At 40.7% G+C, this 23,807-nt stretch overlaps 1 protein-coding gene across 1 annotated transcript in view; it reads left to right on the top strand.

The window, feature by feature from the left end:
* The window catches only part of LOC104624650 (complement C4-like), a 51,436-nt gene that overhangs the window by 22,248 nt on the left and 5,381 nt on the right, over positions 1-23,807 (top strand). The window contains exons 15-38 of the mRNA XM_010292081.1: positions 319-445; positions 809-880; positions 1,742-1,942; positions 2,807-2,918; positions 3,147-3,217; positions 4,130-4,269; positions 5,404-5,616; positions 6,911-6,962; positions 7,497-7,577; positions 8,634-8,837; positions 10,790-10,865; positions 11,264-11,420; positions 12,988-13,083; positions 13,395-13,563; positions 14,592-14,758; positions 15,172-15,330; positions 15,935-15,994; positions 16,456-16,549; positions 17,278-17,446; positions 19,041-19,128; positions 19,753-19,827; positions 20,839-20,947; positions 22,806-22,895; positions 23,276-23,368. Of these exons, the coding sequence (XP_010290383.1) occupies positions 319-445; positions 809-880; positions 1,742-1,942; positions 2,807-2,918; positions 3,147-3,217; positions 4,130-4,269; positions 5,404-5,616; positions 6,911-6,962; positions 7,497-7,577; positions 8,634-8,837; positions 10,790-10,865; positions 11,264-11,420; positions 12,988-13,083; positions 13,395-13,563; positions 14,592-14,758; positions 15,172-15,330; positions 15,935-15,994; positions 16,456-16,549; positions 17,278-17,446; positions 19,041-19,128; positions 19,753-19,827; positions 20,839-20,947; positions 22,806-22,895; positions 23,276-23,368 (2,875 nt within the window). The remainder of the gene's footprint in view (positions 1-318; positions 446-808; positions 881-1,741; positions 1,943-2,806; positions 2,919-3,146; positions 3,218-4,129; positions 4,270-5,403; positions 5,617-6,910; positions 6,963-7,496; positions 7,578-8,633; positions 8,838-10,789; positions 10,866-11,263; positions 11,421-12,987; positions 13,084-13,394; positions 13,564-14,591; positions 14,759-15,171; positions 15,331-15,934; positions 15,995-16,455; positions 16,550-17,277; positions 17,447-19,040; positions 19,129-19,752; positions 19,828-20,838; positions 20,948-22,805; positions 22,896-23,275; positions 23,369-23,807) is intronic.

Genomic DNA, 23,807 nt, shown 5'->3' with positions numbered 1-23,807 from the left:
CTTAATCACAGCTGTGCTAAACTTGAAAATGCATTTGCTTTTGCAATTTAGCATCTATTTAAGATGAATTATATACTTAAGATGGGGTTTTCCATGCTACAGCAGACAACTTTGTATATTAAAAAAAGCATTACCTGAAAGCACTCCCCAACTAAATCAGCTTTAATCTCAGTTTCCAAATGCAGCTTGTAGCACCAGCTTCTCTGAGTGTCTTGCTTCTGCGAGTCAAAGGCTACAAACATTTTTTTAATATCTACTAAAAAAAACCCCAACACTTTGCAAGCGTGCACAGTCCATCTATGTTATTTTATTCGGCAGGTATTTAATGCTATGAATTCGTATGATCTCGGATGTTCTGCAGGTGGCGGTGCAGATAGTATTCAAGTTTTTACTGATGTTGGTCTGGCCTTTTTATCAGATACAATTAAATCCAGCATTCGGGAAAGTAAGTGCAGTCTGCCCTTTACTTTAGATGTTTGTACAAGACCACTATAGATCTGGGGAGGGTGATGATTGCTTAAAAATCGGAAACATATTATTGTGATGTTGTAAAACCTCCCTTGCCTGTGGATTTTAATTCTTCTGTTTTTCCACTGGGTGCTGGCAGCTCAGGTATCATGGCTGCTGGTCCTTTGGTGTCCAGCTCAGCTGGGGCAGGCAGCAGCTGGCTCGGGCTGTAAGGTGACTCGCCAAACTGGGTCTTCTGTGAATGAGATGGCTCCTAAGATGAGTCTTCCATGAATGACTGAATGATCAGGCCATTACAGTCATAGTATCATGACCAAGCTCTTCTGTTCTGCTTTCCCAGGCTACAAATGCCCCCAGGTTACTAGAAGGCAGAAGAGATCTTTGGATTTTCACAAGAAAATGTCAGGAATTGGTATGTCTGCTCACCTGGGTGGCCTGAAAGGCATAGTGGGGTGGGGTAGGGTGGGGGGCCAAAGGGATCTGGCTGGGATCTTGGGGGGCAATAAGTGGTGGGATAGCAAAAGATACCAAGATATTCATAGTCCCAGTTCTTGCGTTGTGACATAACCTAGCACAATTGTGTGTACCATGCCGTGTGACCTGATGCACCATTTATCAAAACAACTCAAAATACAAAACCAAAGAATGGCCCAGTTGCAAAAGGAAACTAATTCACGAGTGAAGTACTTCTAACTAGATATCATGTCATGGAATCAGTCATGGCTTTAAAGTTTTTCAAAATTATTTGTATGGCCAGAAAAAATTTTATAAATCCTATATTTTTTCTTGACATTCTGCTTTGAAGTTGTGCCAGCTTTAGTACTTTGTGCTCCAACTAAGAGAAGAGCTAGTATAATATTTGGTCTAATTAAAAAAAAAAAAGTTTACACAAATTGATATTTCCTTGCTAGAAGGCTTGAAGCTTGGATCTTCCTTACTTTTGAAATCAGTCTCTTTGTTCAAGAATGAGAACACTGTCATGGCTATTTCTGTCAAGATATCTAATTCCAGTCTGCCAAGAAGGCATTCTTAATTCACAGTCTGAGTTTGAAGAGAGAGCCTAGAATAGAATATCGAGGATGCCATAGGGCCCATGTTTTCCTCCTGTGTTTGTGGACTGGTTTTAGGATGGAGAACATATCCCTGGCTAAAGATAGGATGTTGCACTAGCAACTAATCTGAACTGCAAAAAAAGACAGGAATGAGCACGATGAACACCTTTTGCTTATTGCTACTTCCACAGCACTAATTCTGGGGTCTCATTATATTGCAGCCAGCAAATATCAAAACACTGATCTACGAAAATGCTGTGAAGATGGCATGAAATTAAATCCCATGAGGTTTTCTTGTGCCAAAAGGCTAAGAAAGGTGGCTGGCTCCCCCGAATGCAGAAACGCCTTCCAGGACTGCTGTGAGAAAGCCACAGCCCTCAGAAAGGAGGCGAAGCGGAGGATCAGAGTGGGCTTGGCACGATGTAAAGAACAGCGGCATGCAACTGTCTACAGAAAAATACCCTTCATATGGTGGCAAGGGAGGGTTAAGGGGCATTTGGTGCTGTGGAGCTGGGGGTGAGGTTTTCACATCAACACTTCAGTGAGCCCCAGCGTAGTGCAGCACCCACACGCCATTGCATCTTCACAACTGTGCACTCTGGAGGTGGGACAGGATAACTTCTTGGGGTAAAAAAGGGCAGGAATCTCTTTAGCCACGGCTGGCCCCAGAACAGCCTTATGGAGGAGCTGTCAGCTGCTGCCCACACTCCGGCAGGCTGCAACGGCGGAGCAGAGGAGGGGGTATTTGTCTGCATTCGGGGCTCTGAGTGATCTCGGATCCATGACTATTTTATTAGCGGTACTACTGATACAACACCTGAGTACCTCCAAAACACTGCCTCATGAGAAGGGGCAACTTCAGCTGGGGACAATTTTGTCTCTTTCTTCCTTTCTTCTCCCCAAAGTCTACCTCTGATCACACAAGAGCTCATGTCACAAAATAAAAAAAGTTCTGGTTGAAAATGGTCCCATTCTAAGTGTAATTTCTGCTACCGCTTTTCTCAGAGCTCCCCTCTCATGCTCTGTCTGTCCCAAATATGGGATGGTGGGAACATCTTTGCTACACATTACTAAAGGGAAATGTTTTCTTGTTTGGTAGTCTATAGTTATCGGATTTGGAAAGAAGAATTACCCTTTTGTTCAATGCCAATCTTTGGTCATTGCTCCTCTTTTTTTCAACATTTTTCTTTTTAATGCACAAGATAAAACCCAGATGAAGTCTTTTTATACAGAGTAAGGTCAGCAGCCAAAGACTTCACAACAGAAACCCTGCTTTTGTTTTACAGACTATGATGACCATGAAGAAGTGTTTGATGAAACCTCTGTCAACTTGCGCAGTTATTTTCCTGAGAGCTGGTGGTGGAATCTTGAAGAATTGAAAAGCCCTGGAAACCATAGGTACTGTATTACCTGACTGGGTGAATATGTCTAAATCTGTACAGTAAAATGCATATAAATATCAACTTTATGTGTTATCTGATACAGAGAACTTCAGAATATTTGCAAGTACTTTGTCTCCACAACTGAGGGAATATTTTTTTTCCCTTACAATACTCAAAATTCAGCAAATGACAATGTTTCCATTTTATACATCCTTCCTAATACATTTTATTTTGTGTTTCTTAGTGTAGCGAATTTTGCTCCTGACTCTATAACTACCTGGGAAGTTCAGGCAATAAGCATATCTCCCCAAAAAGGTATAAGTATTGGGTATTTTATTTGGTTTCTTTGTACGGATAAATAGAGAACATATATTTTTAAAACAGAGATAGAATGCTCTCTTGACAGAGTGAGACAGTCTGTATTGAAAAACACTGTGTTTTGATCATGACATTTACCCTCTCTTTCATGCCATATTAAAGCCCAGCTAGAATTTAAGAGATAGGTATATATTTATAAATACAACATGAAGTGGGTTCTGAAGAAGTATACAATCAAAACTCTCCTCTATTTTAACTTTTAGCTTTCTCACGGCCAAAAAGCCACAATAAAGGCTATCAGTAATATCATTTTTATTTTAATATTTCTGGGACCAAGTTCTGGCCATCTCAGAGAAGCATGAAAATTTGTGGTCTCTGGAGAGCCAGAGAAGAGCTAAGCACCAGGAGTCTAGCAGAGGATCTGCAAGGGCTGGACACCAGAGAGCCCACGTTCCCAGGTGCTGTTGTCTATGAGCTCCTGGGGGTTGACCAGGACCATGCAGGAGGGACTAAAGGTCCACCTGGTATTGCCCACTCCCCTTCAGAAATGCAGGCTCATCCAGGGGTGCAGTGATGGGCATAGAGTTTATTTACAGAAAGTGAGGAAAGGTCATTTTAAGCATGACCTTTGCAGGAAGGCTGGACCACATTTCACTCACAAAAGCTACAAACACTCCTGCCAAATTTTACCTACCTAAAACCATGGCAGTGACTCCAGCGGGCAAATCAACTACCCCTGAGATGGGTCTCTAGCGCAGGTGAGTCGAAATGCTTTCTGGATATGCCTGACTCCCTTCTCCTGCTCTTGACCTTGGGGAAGCCCGGGCAATGAGTTTTGATCAGACAGTTAACTTTTCATCAGCTGTTGTTAAGTGTGTAATTCTCAACTCTGTTTTTTTCTCATCCCAGGATTTTGCCTAGCTGAGCCCCACACCTTTGAAGTTTTCAAAGACTTCTTTCTGTCCCTAAGATTACCATACTCAGTCAGACGACATGAACAACTAGAAATAAAAGCAGTGGTTTACAACTATCTGCCCAACGATCTCCAGGTAGTATTACCACCAACTGCTGTGCTATACACATCTAGATAGCTAGATGTATAGCTATGTAATAATTTATTGTAAATGACCCAACCACCTTTCAGTACCCTCCTACAGTCCAGACACCATGCTTCCATTTTGAAAGTCCCCCCAAATAACAGCATCCAATTCTACTTGTTAATCGAACTCACTGTATAAACGAGATTTTATTTATCATATTACACAGCCAAATTCCTTCTCTTTGGGTATCTCTTCTCCCGCTTCACTGAAGCAACCAGCTACTTTTTTGCTGCCTGCCAATCTGGGCAACACCCAGCTGTTGATAAAGCAGGTACGAAAAATACAGAGCTACATTATGAGCACAAAATGCAATATGTTAGCCACAAAATTAATTGTGCATACAATGCAAAGCCACTTTTTGTCTGCATGTGACACATATCCAGGTCTGCATATGGCCACAGTTGTCACTGGGCTTAGAGCCTCCATCGTCCTCAGGCTGATAATCTTTCTTTCATCTCTTCTTATCTCTCAGCCAGGTCTGCTTGACCATCATCTTCTCAACTGTGTTGAATGGTGTATGGCTGGGATGTATAGAAAAGTACTGTCCTTCTTACTGCCCTGGGCTAGACAAAAACTATACTGCAAATTCAGTGTAATGAAGAAAGACTAGCTGATTTACCCTCACAGCTCTAGTCAATGTAGGTGAATGTTAACACACCATAGGGTAATAGAACAATTTAAGTTGGAAGGGACCTCCAGAGGTCTCTAGCCCAACCTGCTGCTCAGAGCAGGTCCAGTTAGAACAGGTTGTTCAGGCTTTGTCCAGTCAGATATTGAATATCTCCAAGGAGGGAAACTCTACAAACTCTTTGGACAAGCTGTGCCAGCATTTGATCACTTACTTCTTGATGAAAAAGTTTTCCCATTTTATAAATAGAGAATAGTAAATTCAGGGGAGCGAAGTAAAAAACACTTTCCGTCTCGCAAAATGTCTGCATTGCTATTTCCTTTTTAAGCAAAAGCTAGTATCCTGTTATACCTGTTTCTCATTTCCCATTCTTATCTGGACATGGTGGAGCTGGAGTACTTTTCCCATGTGGTAATGCATTAAGCCTGATCACAGGCAGTGCCTTGTCCCCGCAGGTTACGGTGACGATGGAAGCAGTGAGGGGGCTGTGCACCGCAGAGGCAATGGAGAAGGCTGTGCAGCTGACGCTGGTGGCTAAGGGGAACTCCGCAACACCAGCCTACTTCTCGGTTGTCCCTCTGACTGTGGGAGAAATTCCAATTACTATTACTGCTTTCGACACGGTTTCTGGGCACAGTGATAGCATTAGGAAGAACCTCAACGTTGTGGTAGGTATAACTAGCGGAGGGAAGGCACTTTACGGATATGTGTTTCTCCTCAAACATAACATTCACTAAGTGTAGAGCTCTTGTGGAGGGAGTAAAATCATAGAAACGTAAGGCTGGAAGCAATCTCAGGAAACCTGTTTCTCAGCAAGGACTGAGTTATATCATGGGGAAGAAATACAACCCTGTGGTGGGCTTGTGTGTAGTGTATATGGAAAGAATTGTTCTCTATGGCAAAAAGGCATCCTTCTACCCATGACATAACAACAACTTCCTTCATGCAGTCAGTGCCCATCTCGTACTCTTTAACTTCCACCTGCTTCATTAACATTTATAAAAATTGTTTTCCTCTTATGAAGCCAAGATTGAAAATGTCCATCTAGCAATATGTTGAGAAGGAAGTGCTCTCTGCTAGTCATAGGGTTAAACCCTGTTTCATTCCTTCCAGTTAATGGTTCTTCAACCTTAACAATTGCATAGGTAAAACACATGCAGGCAAACAAAGATGTGGTATTAATTATTTAATATTTTAGTTCTCTTCCAAAATGATGAAAAAGAGAAGCCTTTTAGAAAAGATGATTACTTTTCAAGATTAATTTCAAGACTCGTTACAGCACCCAAGTAGCCCACTGAGGGTTATTTTCAATCCACACAAAAAGTGCAAAATATAAATCCTTGCACCATGAATGTCAGGGAATGGTCACATAGGTAAAGATAAGGCATGGGATGTCAGGAACCTGCTGTTGTTACAGGCCATAACTTTTCTAACTTTCCTAGAGATAGACACAATCTCAGAGTTCAATGCTACACTAAAACACTAAGTGTCTGTAAAAATAACTTTATTAAAATAGAAACTGTAGGAAGAGGGATGTGTGGAAATCAGAAGGAAAAAAAGTTTCAGTTTTACCAACAAGATGAACTCAGAACTTGGTGGATTTCATATATGAGAGATTTAAAAAAGTGGGTCCACCTGTGAACTTGACTTTTTTGGCTCACAAAGCTGAGAATAAACTTTGAAGTTTAATTTTTGTGGGTTAGTTTTGGTTAAAGGAATTTCATCCAGGGAAATATGTCAATAATAACAAAAGAAGTCAGTAAGTTTATTAGCATTTCAATTGGGAGACCGAAATTCTGATTTGAAGCTTCAGTTTTACCTGGAGAGAAATCTCACTCCAAAATAACTTATTTCTGCCACCTGTTGGTCTAGTACAAGGGCAGAGATCGCAGCTTTCACGCAGTTTGATTTCAGGTGTGAGTGCTCGCAAAAGTTCTGACTTTTCTTTCCTCAATTGTACAGGCTGAAGGTATTTTACAGAGAGAAGAAAAGACCATTTGCATTAACAGTGGCTGTAAGTTACACAAAAGAATTACGTACAGATGAGGCTTGGGGTAGGAACAGGGGGTGTAAAACCTGGTGTGACTATCTGATGGGTGCAGTGAAATACTTCGTAAGGTACAAACATTGCTCTGGTTGACCAGAACTTGTCACAAATCTCTTCATCCGATACATATCAAAAGACGCAGGAAAGAAAAATCATTTCATTCTAAATATTTAGAATTTATTTGTATTACCTCTGTGTTTCAAGGTAACATTCTTTAAATATTAAGTAGGCATCTATTTAATTTACTAATGGGTTTTAAAAACTATTAAAACCAAGCCTAATTTCAAGAAAAACAATATTGCTAATGATTGAAAATTAAATCCATTTAAGAAAGATAAGTATATTTCTTTTCATAATTTTCCATTTAATGTTTCTGATAACATTTCTCTCGTAATTACCATCAACTGTGAGATGTTTAATGAAAAGCATATTCTAAAATTACACTATGTTTTTATGTTTAAAGAGTCTGGATATAGATCTCTATTTACTATTTATTTACAGTAAAGTCCCATACACTGGACCTGAACAGACCATCTGATATGGTGCCAGGTTCTGATAGTCACGTGTTTGTTAGCCTGAAAGGTAAATATAATTCTTTGTCAATAACTTCTCCATAGGTGACAAGCAACGTGACCCTTTGTGCTGCTCATTCCTGAATATCGAGTCTCCATTCCCTCCTAGTTTTTCTGCCATGACCCAGACAGTCTGTGCTGCCTGCCCAGGTCATAAACCAAAAGAGTCCCAAGGCTGACCCAATGCCTCTCCTCTTTCTAATTACTCCTTCTCACTTGTATTGGATATAACAGCTTTATGCAGTCCTTCCAGCCTCACTGTGCCCAGGCTAACTTTATGAGAAGGCCAGAGAAGGGAAAAGTTCACCTCTCGTAACCCCACACTGCACGTAGGTCTGAAGAAATCTGCTTCAGCCTTCAGAAATAAGGATGCCAGACTCTGATGTATAAGTTCTGGAAAGTTCTATTTTTCTAAAGAGAAGATACATACAATCATATCCTCATTTAATCAAATAATTTTATATACACATATATATACACTCATGCATACATATTTTTAAAACATCTACTAGCAACTACTCTTATTAATGATAACAACATTTTTTCCCAGAAGCTGTAAAATAATGCATGCTTGACACAAAAGTTATTGGCTTCCATTTCAAATTCCTGTTCTAAAGTATGGGGATGCTTGAATTCATCAAATGAGAATATCGCAGAGAGGGAAAAAAAACAACCTCTGTACAAAACGTTTGGCATGATTAAGGCATGATCTTTTTGCCCTCTGTGGGAGGATCAGGTCTGGTTTGACAAGATTTTTCCAGCCTTAACCGGAAGCACTAGTCTTTCTGCCTTTTCTTGCTTCCCTGCCTCCAGTAGCCTCAGGACTCTTCCTCCTCCATGCTCCTTCACTGCCCCACCCTTCTTTCTCCAGCTTTCCCAGGGCCTGGCACCTCATCCTTGTTCTTCTCCAGCTTTACAAAGTCTTAAGGAGCTGAAAACAACGTTTAATAATGAGAAGTATCAGGGCGTGCTGGAGTGTCAACCTATAGCAAGCATCACCATTCTCCATGTTATACCAGACAGCTTTAAATATGGTGTGTGCTATGGCTTGTGTTTTTTACAACAGGGAGTATTATGGACGAGTCTGTTGAAAATTGTCTTAGTCTCACTGGAGTTGAGAAACTTATTCAAGTGCCCACAGGCTGTGCAGAGCAAACAATGGTGAAAATGGCGCCTGCAGTCCACGCTATTGAGTACTTGGATGCCAGTGAGCAGTGGGTGAACTTTAATCCTGAACAGAAGGAGGAAGCCATTAAGATGATTGAAAAAGGTATGCAGATAAAAAAAAAAAAAAAGACCAACCGACACGGTCTTTGTTATCCCTTTGCATTGCGCACTAGCCATTGCTACTTGCCAAAGGAGTGAGCGTTGTCTTATCACAGCCACACAGAAATGACTCCGACAATCTGCAGACAGACATGAGAAACAGAACTGCTGAGGAGAATTTAGGTGATTAATTGCCTACATCTGACATTGCACAGTACTGACATTCACAGTCCACTCTCTCTCTTGCCTAATTTAGAAGCAAAAGGGAAAATCTGAGCTGATCAATTTCAATTCTTTTCAGAGTAAATGGACAGCAAAGGCCAGTTGATCATTTCCTCCTAATATAGATGTGCAAAATAGATCAAGAGGAATCATGTCCTAAAAATGCTTATTTCTCCCACTGGATCATAGCAGTGCTTAGGATAACCAGCTGGGATGTAGACCTCTCTGCTGTCGATGTCTGTAGTTGGCAAGAGGAGTATCACTAAGGAAACTCCCAATGGTAATCATGCTATTGAATCTTTCTCTTCCACACTCCTGCATTCAGTACATGAGCTAGAATGACTCCAACAGCCCTGGATCAACCTAGGGAGGGAGTTTCCTTAGGGAGAGAACAGCTGCAAGGATGCTGCTTCTCACAAGCTGAGAGAGTTGGGGTTGCTCAGCCTGTAGCAGAGAAGGCTCCAGGGAGACCTTATTGCAGCCTTCCAGTACTTCAGGAGGGCTTATAAGAAAGATGGGGACAGACTTTTTAGCAGGGCCTGTTGCAATAGGACAAGGGGTAACTGTTTTGAACTAAAAGAGGGCAGATTCAGACTAGATCTAAGGAAGACATTTTTGACAATGAGGGTGATGAACCACTGGCACAGGTTGCCCAGAGAGGTGGTAGATGTCCCATGCCTGGAAACATTCCAGGTCAGGTTGGACGGGGCTCTGAGCAACCTGATGTAGTCGAAGGTGTCCCTGCTCATTGCAGGGGGGTTGGACCAGATGACCTTTAAAGATCTCTTCCAACCCAAAAATTCTGTTTCTATGATTTGATGTTTCTATGATTCTTGAAAAGCCCATTCCAAGACATGATCCAAAGCTGGTGTTAAATGTACAGCAAAGTCAGGACCACAGTATGTGGAAGTGGAAATGTTCCAGCTCACAGGCACTAACACAGAGCCCTAGAGTTATAAGTATTGTAGCAGGTACAGCTGATCTTTTTAACTATAATGGTGTGCATGAGGCATAAAGCAATATAATGCACCTGTTTTCACGATTTTCAGACAATATGTGGCACACATTTCATCCGTGAAAAATAAGGGTATAAATAGAGATTAAAAACATGCTAATAATTGCTGAATGGAGGTCTTTGCCTATTTAGCTAAGATTGCCTAAAATGATGTGAGAGAGTGCTGATGAGCATTTGGTATTATCAGCAGCATTTAGTCCCTATATTATGCTTTTATTGATTCTTATCAAAGTTCACTGGGGTAGAAAATTAGTTGTGTGGCTATGATACAGACTTTGTCAAGATAATAGCACTCAAGATCAGAGGCCAGAAGTCATGATTTCTAAGCCTATGTCTGACCCAAGAGATGATGTTTTGTATATTTTTTGATTCCATGCACCATAAAATCAACAGCTTGAAAAGGTGCCAGTAAAGGGAAATAAGTTTCCCAAGATTCACTACACAGAAAATGTTTTGTAACTACAAATATCTGCAGTTTTCAAGTTATTCTCATGGCTCAGTTAAGTCAAACAAGACATAGCACCTTCTAAGCTTAGTGTTTTTTCTGTGTCAAAGGCCTGCTGACCCAGTAATTTCCTCCATAATGTATCAGTGAACACCTCCATGTACTCTTCCACTAGTCAATACTGAACATGTCCATGTTAATGCAAGTAATGTATGAAAATGTCCAAGAAGTATGTGTATTCTCTGAACAGTTATGTGCTGTCCTGTTCATGCAGGTTATACTAGACTGCTTGAGTTTCAGAAAGTGGATGGTTCCTATGGAGCATTTAAAACAACATCCAGTAGTGTATGGTAAGTGTATTTTTCATAATCAGCTTTGGTTCTGTTTTTCCAAAATAACACTATTATCATTTGATGCATCAGAAGGTTGTGGGGGTTATTTGGGGGCGGGGGGATGTCAAAGTCTGGTGGGCATGGTGTTGCCTATCTACTTTTATTACGGATAATCAGCCATGTAAGTCTCTAAGCATGTTTAGTCCTTGATGAAAGAGGCTTATACTGAGCAACTGGTTATTTTGCATTTGTCACAGAGTAGAAATGTTTATGTTCATGTCAAATGATAAGTCACTAGGTTCCAGTGAGTGTGTTGTATCGAATATGAGTTTATGTACAGAATGTTTCTTTTCCTGTCAATATACTCTTCTATAAACATACCTCAGGACAAGTTTGGAATATTTTCTTTTGTGCAGGTTAACTGCATTCATTGTTAAAGTACTCACAAGGTGCAGAAAATACATTAGTGTCCAAGACAGTCACATACACAACTCGATTTCCTACTTGCTTAATCAACAGCAGGCAGATGATTCATTCCATGATCATCACCCAGTAATGGACAGGACTATGCAGGTAAGTCATCCATATTGAGAAGAATCTGTTGCACATTAAGGGCTGTTAAGGATCGAAACTAATATTCTCTGTTGTTGAGTAATAAGAAATGTATCTAAAGGAAAGAAATCTGTAGCGTAAGAAGTACAAAATCTGTAATGTAAAATGAATTTGTTAAAAGGTCTGTTATGTCAGAGATGCATAGCTAACCTTTATCTTTTGATCCAGTCTTAAATAATTTTGCATCTGACCTATGCCTCTAGAGCACTTACAAAATTAATTCTGAGATCTTTGTGCTTGGTAAAAATATATGTGTTTTATTACCAAAGGCCGCAGAGCCATAGAATTGTAATTTAGTATTGAAGGACATCTAGTCCCACCTTTGTTCAGAACAGGTCTAGTTGGATCAGATTGCACAGGGCCATGTCCAGCTGAGTCTTGCGTACCTCCAAGGTTGGGGATCTCACAGCCTCTATGGATAACCCGTTTCAGTATTTAACCACTACCATGCTGAAAAAAAAAGGAAATAATCTTAATACCTAACCAGAATTTCCAGTTGCATATGTTAGTCTACACATCCCCTGCAGGTGTCCAGAAACACAAAATTGTTACACTATTCCACAATGCATGTAGGATATGAAAATAATGTGCACTGCCAAAATCCTTTGAAAATGCAGATACCTTTGTACTGACCTTATACAAAAAAAATGTATTAATTTTATTAATGGTCTTTATTAAATAACTGGTGAGGCTTTCACCGTCAAATCCAGTTGCACAGCTGATGTAACACTGTTGGGGAAAAAAACCCAAACAGCTCAAGACCTGGCAAAAGATTTTTAACCTGTACCCATGCTCAGCTATTTATCTTCTATTTTACATTTGCTTCAGAAGCTATGCATGATGATAACTTTCTACAGAGACTTAAGTCTCTCCAAGCAAACAACCTATCCTTCTCTGAAGGATAAACATTTGGGGCTAAGTGAAGGAGGAGGTTGTTGTCAAAGATTGTTGAAGATCCTAATGTTATTGTCAAAGGAGAGCATGAGCAAAAGAATCACAAAGAAGAATACAAACAAAAATGCAGATGTTCAGAGGGAAAAAGCTAATGAGAGCACTATGTTCAGTTTATCAGGAAGAGAAATAAGAAATGATCTAGTAATGATGTATAAATACTTTTACAGGAGAAAAGTTCTGGGTGCTAAAGGGCTCTTTAATCTATAATGAGTAGCAGAGAAATGGGAAAAAAAACCCCAAACATTAGTGCTTGGAAATTGAAGCCACGAATATTCCAATGTGAAACTGTAGGTTTTTAACTATGAGTTAAATAATTAAATATTTGATTACCAGCTGAAGAATGTAGTGGATTCCTCATCTCTTAACATTGCCTAATGCAAACTGGCTGCCATTGTAGGAGATATGCTTTAGATGGACACAAGTTATTCAGCAAAATTAAAGGGTAAAACTACACACTCTGTGGTCAGATGGTTTGAGAAGAAAATCCTTGACTTCATGAAAAGTGATTTTCTAAATTTAATCATAAGCATGTGCATGTACATTTAACTTTCCCTTTTCATGTTTCATCTTTCAGGGTGGCATTGGGTCAGCAGAAGAGGATTTGGCTTTGACAGCCTTTGTAACTATAGCATTGCAACAGACTCTACAAGTCTACGAGTCACCTGATGTGGTAGGAAACCTGACTTTTTATCTTTAAGTCTGATGGCTATTGCACAATGGCATGTCCACCCTACTACCTTAAAGTACTGCAAATGAGGAGATGAAAGGCCGTTTACATCTGTGGTGGATAGGGAAAAATATCACTGCCCAATGTACAACAAGGTGTTTCGAGCTATGTACTCCATCATCAATGGCTTTAATCACTAAGCAAAAATTATTAAAGTTGTCTCAAAAATTGCTACACTGCCTAGTACTCACGCTGGCAATAACAGTTAGAAGGGCTGGATGACCTTTTTAAAGAGATCCATTCTGTTTTCACAGGTACAAGCAGTTAGAGGAGCAGTGGCTTACATGAAAAATCAACTTTCAAGAAATACTAACTGCTATTCTACAACTATCACTGCTTATGCTCTGACTCTCGTGCAGTCTGATAGTGAAGAAGCCCAGCTGGTGAAAGAAAAATTACGGAGTTGCTCTGTTTTTGATGCAGGTACTAGTAACCATTCTTAATAATTCAGTTGGAAAGCACTCTTCCTAACTAAAGCATTTGCAGCACTCTGTTATACAAACAAAGAAAAGTCAAGGGAATTAGGGCCATTTAATTTTATAGAAGTGTGGATGTATATGTGTAATATACTCAAATATTTAAATTACATAATTAAATATTTCAATGTTGACATTGTAATATGTAATTTGTATAATTAATATGGCTATAAAGTAACAACTTAGCTGTGAAGTTTGGATCGTGATCTTATCTGATACTGGAATTGGAACAAAACCATGGCAACTAGTCATTTACCTTTTTAGTTCCCTTGCTGCCTATCAAGGTTTCCACACCCCTAAAGTGCATTAAAAAAAAAAAAAAAAAGCCCAACCGGCTAAAAAAGAAGAAACTTTTCACGGGTATGTGTGAACAACTATGTGTGGGAGTAGCCCAGACTGGGTTTGTGAGCAAGAGGGAAGATGTCCTTCCCAGCCCAGATGCTTTCAAAGTCCCCCTGTCAGTTCTCAGTGCTTTGTTCCAGCTCCACATGGATGTCATCACTTACACTCCAATCTGTGGCTGTGGTCAATGCTGAGTCAGTTGGTTGTGTGGCTGCACTGCCACACTATCAATTTCTCCCAATTTGTTTGGTTTCATAAACATTAAATATTATGGTTTAATAGCCATAGTTTAAGCATAGGGAATATGTTTCTCTTAATCAAGCTTGGACTTAGGAGCATAATTAATACTATTATCTCTCGGGAACCACCAGACACAATGCTACCATTCCATCAGATGGACATCACCGTACAATGGGATTGTTAGACTGTAATGACTGGATAAGTCAAAATTTAGAATGTTGTGACTTTCCTTTTCCATTATCTCTGTTTCCCAACTGATTTGTTGCTCTCAAGATAACATCTATGTCTGGTGGTTCCTCAGTGCTATGACATGAAATATCTATTGTGTAGAGCAATAGTCATTTTCAGCAGGTATCTTTACCAAGGGGATTCAAAACGGAGTTGTTATTGCAGAAAAGCAGCAGCGCTACTGGGGAAATGGCAACAACGCAATCTCAGTGGAAACCACCGCCTATGCATTGCTTCAAACGTTGCTGCTGAAAGACGTGGAGTACGCAAGGCCTATTGCCACGTGGCTGACGGAAAGAAGGAACTACGGTGGAGGATACTGCTCTACACAGGTGCCTGACTACCAGTCCAGGTGGAGTTTCAGGGGGCGGGAAGAAAACGGAAGCTCCATAAAGACTTTTTCATTTAGATTTGAAAGCACTATAACAGTTAATCCTGAACTTCTTTGGTGTATGAAGCATCAAAGATTTTGGCCCATTAATAAAAATATTATAAGCCAATAAAGATTCTTTGTCTTTATGAAGACTTACGAAAGGTCAGAACTCCAGTGGTTTTAGGATTTTAATGCTAAAAGAAGAAGCTGGGAAATGAAATGAGGTAGGAACAGACAGATACAGGAGAACTTCAAAGCAGCAAAAAGTCTAAAAACTGAATAATAACTCCAGGTGGTTCACCGTGTCATCTTACATATTGTTGAAATAACCTGACATAATTGTTAGGTTTTTTGCATGTCTTTCTCATGTAGGACACAGTGGTGGCCTTGGAAGCTCTGTCAGCATACAGCATACAAACATTGAACACTGCTTCCACCAACCTGACTGTAAAACTGGGAACACCTGGAAGGCAAAAAGACTACAGTATTACTCTGACTGATACTGATGAAGTGATTCAGAAGCAGCTAGAGGTACACAACCATCCTTTGTTTCAAGCTTTTTTCCCTCAAACAGGAGAAATATTGGAACATCTGGCCTAGCTTTTCTCATGTTAAGCAATCATGATGTAGCTGGTTTATAGTATTTTTTAATAATTTAATCTGTAAAACAAAACCAGAATCTTTATAAACAACAACAACAAAATCAACAGATGGTTAGCAGCGCACTTTAGAGGCCCTTCCCTGCCTTTTCAAAGAGTTCAGTGATGTGAATCTCCCTTGATAGTGAAGACCAGCCAGAAGCCCAATTCTTGCTAGGGAATGAGGAAGTAGGGGAAAATTCTGATATTCATTTTGTGTTGAGACCTGTGAAAATGTCAAATCCAGACTACAGAGGACAGAGTAAAGTTGGGAAAAATATGTCTCCTGGGCCCCAGAACAGCAGATTAAGCCCAGCACATTAAAAATTCTATGAGACTTGAGGTCTCATAACTCCTTCTGTAGCAAAAGATTTCCGCCATCCCAGTTCTGAAAGTCAAAGGCATAGAAGGCCATGAAGGTCACAGGAAAACTATAGGTCAAATGCTGTGCACAGACTAAGTCTCTCTTTTCTTTTTTTTGTTGCCTTGGTTTGCAGTTTGAACTTGGGAGAAAACTTGAAGTGTCTGTACACGGCAGAGGAAATGGGACAATGAGTGTAAGCTGTAAATCTGAAATTCAGAGTCCAACTGGACTTCTTTTATTTCCTTTTTGAAAACGGACTGAGAACTTAATCTGTTATGGCTTTATGCTTTGTGTTCCTACCTACAGATTTCTAAAATTTGGTGCCTACAGACTGCCCTGATGGGCAGTCAATTTTTCCTGGTTTTAAGTCCATGAAATGTCAATGCTGATAGAGGTGGCTGGAGTTTGAGAGACCCCTTTGTGATTGGGAATAGAGGGTTATCTCAAAGGTCCCACGACATGTGTGATTTGCAGACAGGACCTCTCCTGCTTACACCCATGGCAGTCCTCTGTGACTAGTCTGTCCCTCTGGGAGACCAGTGTTTCTCTCCACGCTCCCATGTCCCATTAACATTTGCTGAAGTGCTGGATGAGTAAATCCCTTGTCATTTAAATGATCTTTTTAGTGGTTTGCTATTTGTGTGTTCATCTTAGATATTAAAAGTGTACTGGTCATCTGAGCTCAAGAACAACACGTGTAATGATCTGATTTTGACAGTGGAAATGGAAGGGAGCATTAAATACTCTGGTGAGTGAAAAGTGAAAGTGACACCTTTGGCCAACTGCTAATACTTAATGGCTTTCCAGCCTTGGAAAGTGGTAATAAATTAATGAAAACAAGGAAAGAGAGAGGCTTCTGAACCCTGCCTAGCCATTGTTGCATTCAGTTTATTAAATTTTTTTGGTAGTTTAATAACTATTTGAGTGACTGTAGGTGCAGAGGGTACCTAACAGATGCACAGGTACTATTAATAAGTGTTCTTTGTTATTGGGAGGAGAGCAATAACAGTGTTCCTGCCTGCCATGCGGGGAAAGCCCAGCTCAGTTCCCTGGATAATAAGGGTCTTACAATGTGGTCTTAAAAATTCTTTGGGACAGACCTGTCACAAGTATTTTCATATGAACAAGACTGTGTTTTCCATCCCCTGAAGTGTGTATTCGTCACCTTTTCTGCCTATGTCCACATTTTTTTCTATTTGAATAGCTAACTTATAGAGTCAGGGGTTGTCCGTTACATATTTATGCATAGCCTAAACCCCATTCTTAGATAGATATGTTGGTTATACTTACTATAATTATCCCTAAAATTTTAACTCTGAATTCATTAGAAATACTGAGATGGTGTACAGCAAACTTTCTTAAAACCCATAGAGATGGCATTATGGACCACTGCTATTTATCATTATACAAAAAGGAGCCGCATTACCAAGTCCTCAGTCAAATTTGTGCATGGCTGATCATGTCTGTCACCTCCAGAACCTGCATACTCTGATGAAAACGATGATTACGAGGATTTGATTGCTGGGAAAAACCGCGCGTTTAAGCCACTCTCTGAAATAGAGTGGTTTGACATCTACAGCAGAAGGAAAAGGGAGGCGATCTTTCCCAGTAAAGCAGAATCGCTGCAGTACAAAGTCTGTGTCAGGTAGGTCTGCAAGATCAGCACTTCATTAAGAAATGTATTCATTGTTGTTTGTAATTCTTGGTCACCCTCTCCATATACACAAGCTCAGCATCCAGCCTGGTGATCTTCTGGGAGTATGCGCACATGGTGAGTCTGCATCCCCTCTCCCATGGCAGGAGAAAACAATGTATTAGGTTTAGATGGTTTACACAGACCTCGAATGTCCATTGCATATTCTGCCTCATCAGACTCTGGGGAGATTCTAAAGTGCCTGGCTACCTAATCATTTGAAAGAAGTCTTTTATTAAATAAAGTATATACAACTGAAATACAGTAATAAGACATTTACAAAGTTTCATTGCTTTCTGGGGAGATGCTGTTCCTTCCTTCCTGGTCACATTCTTGCCTCATAAAAAAGAAAAGTTGTCTACTACTGTTTGGGGGAGGAGAGGAGGCAGAAGGGATATCTTGTTGTGGCAGTCACTGCGTAGGCAAGGGCAGAGCTAGTGAGAAAGAAACCCTCTCATGCAGAATAACGGTGAAATATCTGCTTTTGCTCCCTTTCACAGCCTGGCAAGGGTCATAGAAGCACAAAGTGGTGGCCGCTTCTAGAGAGGAGCAGGGTGGCAGAAGCAGGTTTTGCTCCCCAGTAGAATTTAGCATTTCCACTGAAAGAGCCTCGAGGCAGTGCTTTTTATCCCCCCTCCCAGACAGCAGTGGGAGCAATGGCAGGAGAGGTCTGGAGTTACCCTAATTCCCAGGTTTTGCTCTGCCTAGTTAAACATGTATTCAGTGAATTATCTGCTGGCTGAATTTGCCCGATTAATTGCTATGTGGCATTTATCAGCTATCAGATCCACCACTCTGCAGGACATTGCTGAGTGTTAGGGTAAGGCTTAAACGATAATATGAAGCTCCCTTTGTTATAGTTAAGACACAGGAGAAAAAATGGAGGCACCAACTACGTCACCATACTGCTTCCCTGCACTGTGCTACATCCCTTGTGAGGAATGGATGGTGCCAAAATAAAAGTTTCTGAAGTATTAAGTGTATTCGACCATAAGTCGAATATCTTATGGCAAGGCACACTGTGTGAGTGCAGAGAACCATCTCACTATCCAGCAATGACACAACTACCTGATTTTTGAGAAGTGGAAGTAGAAAAGATTGGAAGTCCAACATATATGCCTAATGGATAGTTAAAGCAATGAGGATTTTTGCCTTGGAGAGCAAAAGTGATGTAAATTTTACTTTGACCATGAAGAATTTGGATAAGCTCATTTCCCAGCTCCACTCTGAAGGTAATAAAGAACAGACACACTGTCAGTGCAGTTTACCTTCCCTGTCTTCACCAGTGCTTTCACGGTGGTATGAACTGTCCTTTGAAGGTGATTGATTCTGCCTATCAACTATAAAGAAAGCCTAGATGACAAGCTCAGGAGGGACACCTGAGTTTTGGATGACCATTTGTCTAGTTTAGATGAAAATCCACTTAGGAAATTTAAATGGAGCAGAAAGTTTTGTTTCACCATTAGCAAACCTGAAGAGCCAAACTCTTCAAACAAAGCTGGCTGTTCAGTGCAGATGTTCACTGCTGACGGTCTCCCTTATAAAGGTCCACGGGTTCCAATGCACCAAAGATGTCCCTGGTTGATCTCTCTCTGCTGAGTGGCTTGGAGCCTGACACAAATGATCTCGAACAGGTTAGAAACACACTTTACTGTGCAATCTTTTATAGCCTTTTCTACAGAAAATTTGTCTTTTGAAATCTTTCTGAAGGCCACAGAATAAAGAAGGAAAAATGGATTTTGGATAAATAGATTTTCATTACTCTTGTTCCAATAAAATACTTGCTGAATATACTCAAGAAATGAAAAGCTTGTCGTCAACAGAGTTCAGCCTTCTTGGTCCCTTGTAATAGAAATTAGGGCAAGGATCAGGAGGGCACTTAGATACGTCCCTGTCCTTACACATATTACTCTCCCCACTGGCACTGTTGTCCCCTGACATGCCATGACAGCGTGTCCTGTGCTTGCAGGGTGGAAGGCCAACACATCTTCCAGAGGCAGCTGCTGGTGGGGCACAGTGACAGGGAGATGGGGCACAGTCCTCTGCAAATGTGGCTACAGAGCGTTGGATTCTGGAGCCTGCTTGGCTGAGGGAGGTTTACCCAGGTTCACGCTCTCAGGGACTGTTTCTTTTAGGGAGGAAGAAAGAGGGTAGAATAAAACAAAGAGCTGAACAAAGCAAACCAGAATATAGAGGGTTGTAGCAGTGGTCTTCCTGTTCTGCTAGGTTTTTGTTATGATTTGTTTGTTTTCCTGCAGTTGGTGATGTCTTCAGACCAGTACATTCAGCACTATGAGTACAAGGAAGGAAAGGTTTTGCTCTATTTTGGTGAGGTAAGCAAACTCAATGATTTTCCAATCTCTGCCATTTCAGACAGCATATATAGAATTCTTTTAAAGCTAACCATTATTGGTTTTTGCACTCCATTGCCTTCCTGTGATTTTTTTGTCATATATTATCATTGAACATCTCAGTTTCAGAAAGGGCAGAGGAGATGAAGAAGGGAAACATGTATCTTCATCCTCAGCCTTTCTATGTTCCAGGAGATGCAGCCCATGGTTGAGATTTGGGCTTTGGCTCCAAAATAAAACATAAATCTTCTCTAGCCAGAAAAGATGCTTTTCAACTGGGATTAATAAAGGATTTACTGGTGGTCTTGTACATTCCACATGGACATATTGCATATGAAGTCCAATGCTTCCAGATTGAGATGCATGTAGTGACAAACAGATGTAAACATCAAAACCTCTCGTTTCTGTGTATATTTCCCCATACTTTGGATTATGCCTCCACCCTACACCCACTTGAGTTGCTTCACCTCCACAGCCAAAGCAGGGGGGTCCCTGTAGAAAGCACGCACAGGGCAATAATCTTTTTAAATGTAAGATGATAGTCAAATGAAAAATTGTAGATGTTATTGCTGCTATAACTGTCCTAGAGAATTTGTGTATTTAACATAGGTCAAAATGGTTCCTGACCTCAGCATTTCACTGAGGAAAGTGTATACACTGGCAGCCACCCATTATGCCTGTGCAAGGTGGCTTTAGGTAAAAATTGAAAAGTCATTATATGACTCAGGATCAGACACTTTCAAAAAGAGGAGACCTTTGCTGCACACGTCTCACAAAACTGCCTTTACCAGGCTTAGCTGATCCACAAAATCTCCCAATAGAATCATGGAAGGAAAAGCCTTCTTCAAGTTGAAGCTACAGATACCGAGATTAACCCATCTATGCCATCAGAAACAAGCATTCAACAGCTGGTACAGGCAAAAACAACTAAGGAACTGACTGGGGAGAAAGAGTTAGTTTACTTGCTGTAACTCTTGTTCCTTTTTCCTCCAGCTCACAAGTGGACCAGACCCAGACTGTATATCATTTGGGGCAAAGCAAATCAATCCCATGGGCTTGGTTCAGCCAGCAAATGCCATTCTGTATGATTTTTACAACCCTGGTAAGTGCATGGAAAAATGATACATGACTGATTGAAAGAGAGACACTCAAGAACAAACTTCAGTCTATAGAAAGGTGGTTTTTATGTAATGTGTGAAACTATGTGGTTTTGTTGAGTGTTGAAATAACCTGCCTCGAATACTGTCTTCTGCTACCATGCCTTAAGATCGCCTAAATACAGACCCTCTCGGGAAGGGTCCATTATTGCAAATGGGCTGAAAATACAAACTTTTCACTCATGGATTTTAAAATCAGGTTTCTTGACATCCTATTTCTCATGGTGCTTTTAAGCATGTTCCACTCACATTATCTTTTCACTCAGGCTGTCTTTCTATGCATCTAAGATAGGCAACCATAGAGGTTTGGCTTATGTACTGTGCTTGCTGGGGAAACCAGTCTTCTTCCCCACCCAAAGAAGTTTAAATGCAAATCATCCCCATTTGCCAGAATTATGTAAACAATATTTGAAAATTAAGTCAAATCACTACTTTGCTTGAAGCTCAGGGATCCATGACAGTTTACACTAGGTTTAAACTACTAACTATTCATGATCCTATCTCCTCCTTCTGAAACAGTGCAGAGCTCACTGTAGCTCTGTGCTCTAAAGATGCTTTTAGTCATAGAATCCTAGAATCTTTGGCTTGGAAGGGACCTTTTACGGTCATCTCGTCCAACCCCCCCTCAAGGAGAAGGGACATCTTCAACTAAACCAGGTTGCTCAGAGCCCTGTCCAACCTGACCTGGAATGTTTCCAGAGATGCGGCATCTACCACCTCTCTGGACAACCTGTGCCAGTGTTTCACCACAGTCATTATGAAATTTTTTTCCCTTATATCTAGTCTAAATCTACCATCTTTTAGTTTAAAACCACTACCCCTTGTCCTATTGCTACAGACCTTGCTAAAAGGTCTGTCCCCATCTTTCTTATAAGCCCCTTGAAGTACTGGAAGACTGCAATAAGGTCTCCCTGGAGTCTTCTCCAGGCTGAACAACCCCAACTTTCTCAGCCTGTCCTCACAAGAGAGGTGTTTCACCCCTCAGATTGGACGCTCTCCAACAGGTCCATACCTTTCCTGTGCTGAGGACTTTTAAGGTCGATGCTTTTCAGAGAAAAACAAAACAAAACAAAACAAAAGGGAAGAGTACAACTGGGGTTGTTTAGTCTGGAGAAGAGGAGGCTGAGGGGAGACCTTATCGCTCTCTACAATTACCTGAAAGGGGGTTGTGGCGACGAGGGTGTTGGCCTCTTCTCCCAAGTAACTAATGATAGGACAAGAGGAAATGACCTCAAGTTGCGCCAGGGGAGGTTTAGGTTGGATATTAGGAAAAATTTCTTCACTGAGAGAGTGATCAAGCATTGGAACAGGCTGCCCAGGGAGGTGGTGGAGTCGCCATCTCTGGAAGTGTTCAGAAAACTTGTGGATGTGGCGCTTCAGGACATGGTTTAGGGGACATGGTGGCGCTGGATTAATGGTTGGACTTGATGATCTTGAAGGTCCTTTCCAAGCTAGTGATTCTGTGAACTTTAAAAAAAACCCAAACCCCCCCCCCCCCAAAAAAAAACAGCAAACAAACACCAAAACCAAACTGAACAAAAAGGAAAATACCAAAAAAACAACCTCCCCCCCCTCAAAAAAACAGAAGCAACAATCCAGGTTGTTGCTCAGCTGAAAGGCAAGGGGATACCTGTACTCTAGGTGCCTAAGCTATAAGTCTTTGTGGACTGCTGATGTGCATCTAACGTGTTAGTGCTCTGATTTCTCTGGACCAGGGAAAAGTTGGGCTGCAAATATAGTTTCTACTGCATAGGTTTTTCCACCTGAGCTTCAGAGACAAGCAATTTTGTTTCTTCTCCATAGACAGAAAGTGCAGCATATTCTACGGTGCTCCCAAGCACAGCGCCATGCTTTCAAAGCTGTGCCACACCAACGTTTGCCAGTGTGCAGAAGGTAAGGAATGACTAAATAGACTGGTCTAAAAGAAGATATTTATTTCTACATCTCATTAACATGAGAATTATTAAGCCCAGAAAGGACCATTACAATTATCCTAATGCATAATACAGGACACAAAGCATCCTCTAGTATGTTCGGTACCAAATTGAAAAATTGTTTTTAAGATATCCAAGATTGATTTGATAGTTGAATACAATGCATATGTACATGTGCATATGTATGTAAAAACCCTCCACCACACCTCTAGGAAAGTTGTTCTGCCATTTTATTTTATTCTCTGTTAAAATGGTGAGTGAATGAGTATGTGTAAACTATATCTATCTAAATATCCATGCCTATGGAGACAGATGTATCATTTAATTTCTTCACTCTAGGTCCCTGCCCAAGACAAAGATCAACTTTCAGCAAAACCATTACAGAAACCACACGCTTTAGTTTTGTCTGCTACCACCCTATTGTGGATTATGGTAAGGCATGAAAGACAACTGTCGATTTAGCTCGAACATAGTTCTTTTTAATAAGGATAAATTTGTAGTTTTATATGCCCAGACCTCTCCTGAGAGCAGTTGGGTTTCTGTATCTGGCCTGGAGGCTAAGGAGATAAAATGAAGCTGTGTGCTATCGCAGTCATCAGGGGAGTGAAAAGGCAAAGTAAAGGCTTCAGAAAGGTGCAGTGGGATGCTGGGGGAAGGAAGCATGGACAACATTACATTACATGGTTTAGGAAAGACCCATGGTATGACCACCACCATCCCCTACATCCGTAATGTTACAGGTTGGAGTTAAAGAGTAGGCTTTGCATTGCACGCCATAACTCAGCAGCTCCTTCTGTGGAGCTAGAGGAGTATTTTCTCCTATTTTAATTTGCCTTCCTGGCCTCTTCTTTGGATGGAAAGTTGGAAGAAC

Source organism: Phaethon lepturus, unplaced genomic scaffold (assembly GCF_000687285.1).
Source record: "Phaethon lepturus isolate BGI_N335 unplaced genomic scaffold, ASM68728v1 scaffold128, whole genome shotgun sequence".
NCBI lineage: Eukaryota > Metazoa > Chordata > Aves > Phaethontiformes > Phaethontidae > Phaethon > Phaethon lepturus.
The sequence above is the reverse complement of the archived record's forward strand: the minus strand, read 5'-3'. Positions and strand labels throughout refer to the sequence as shown.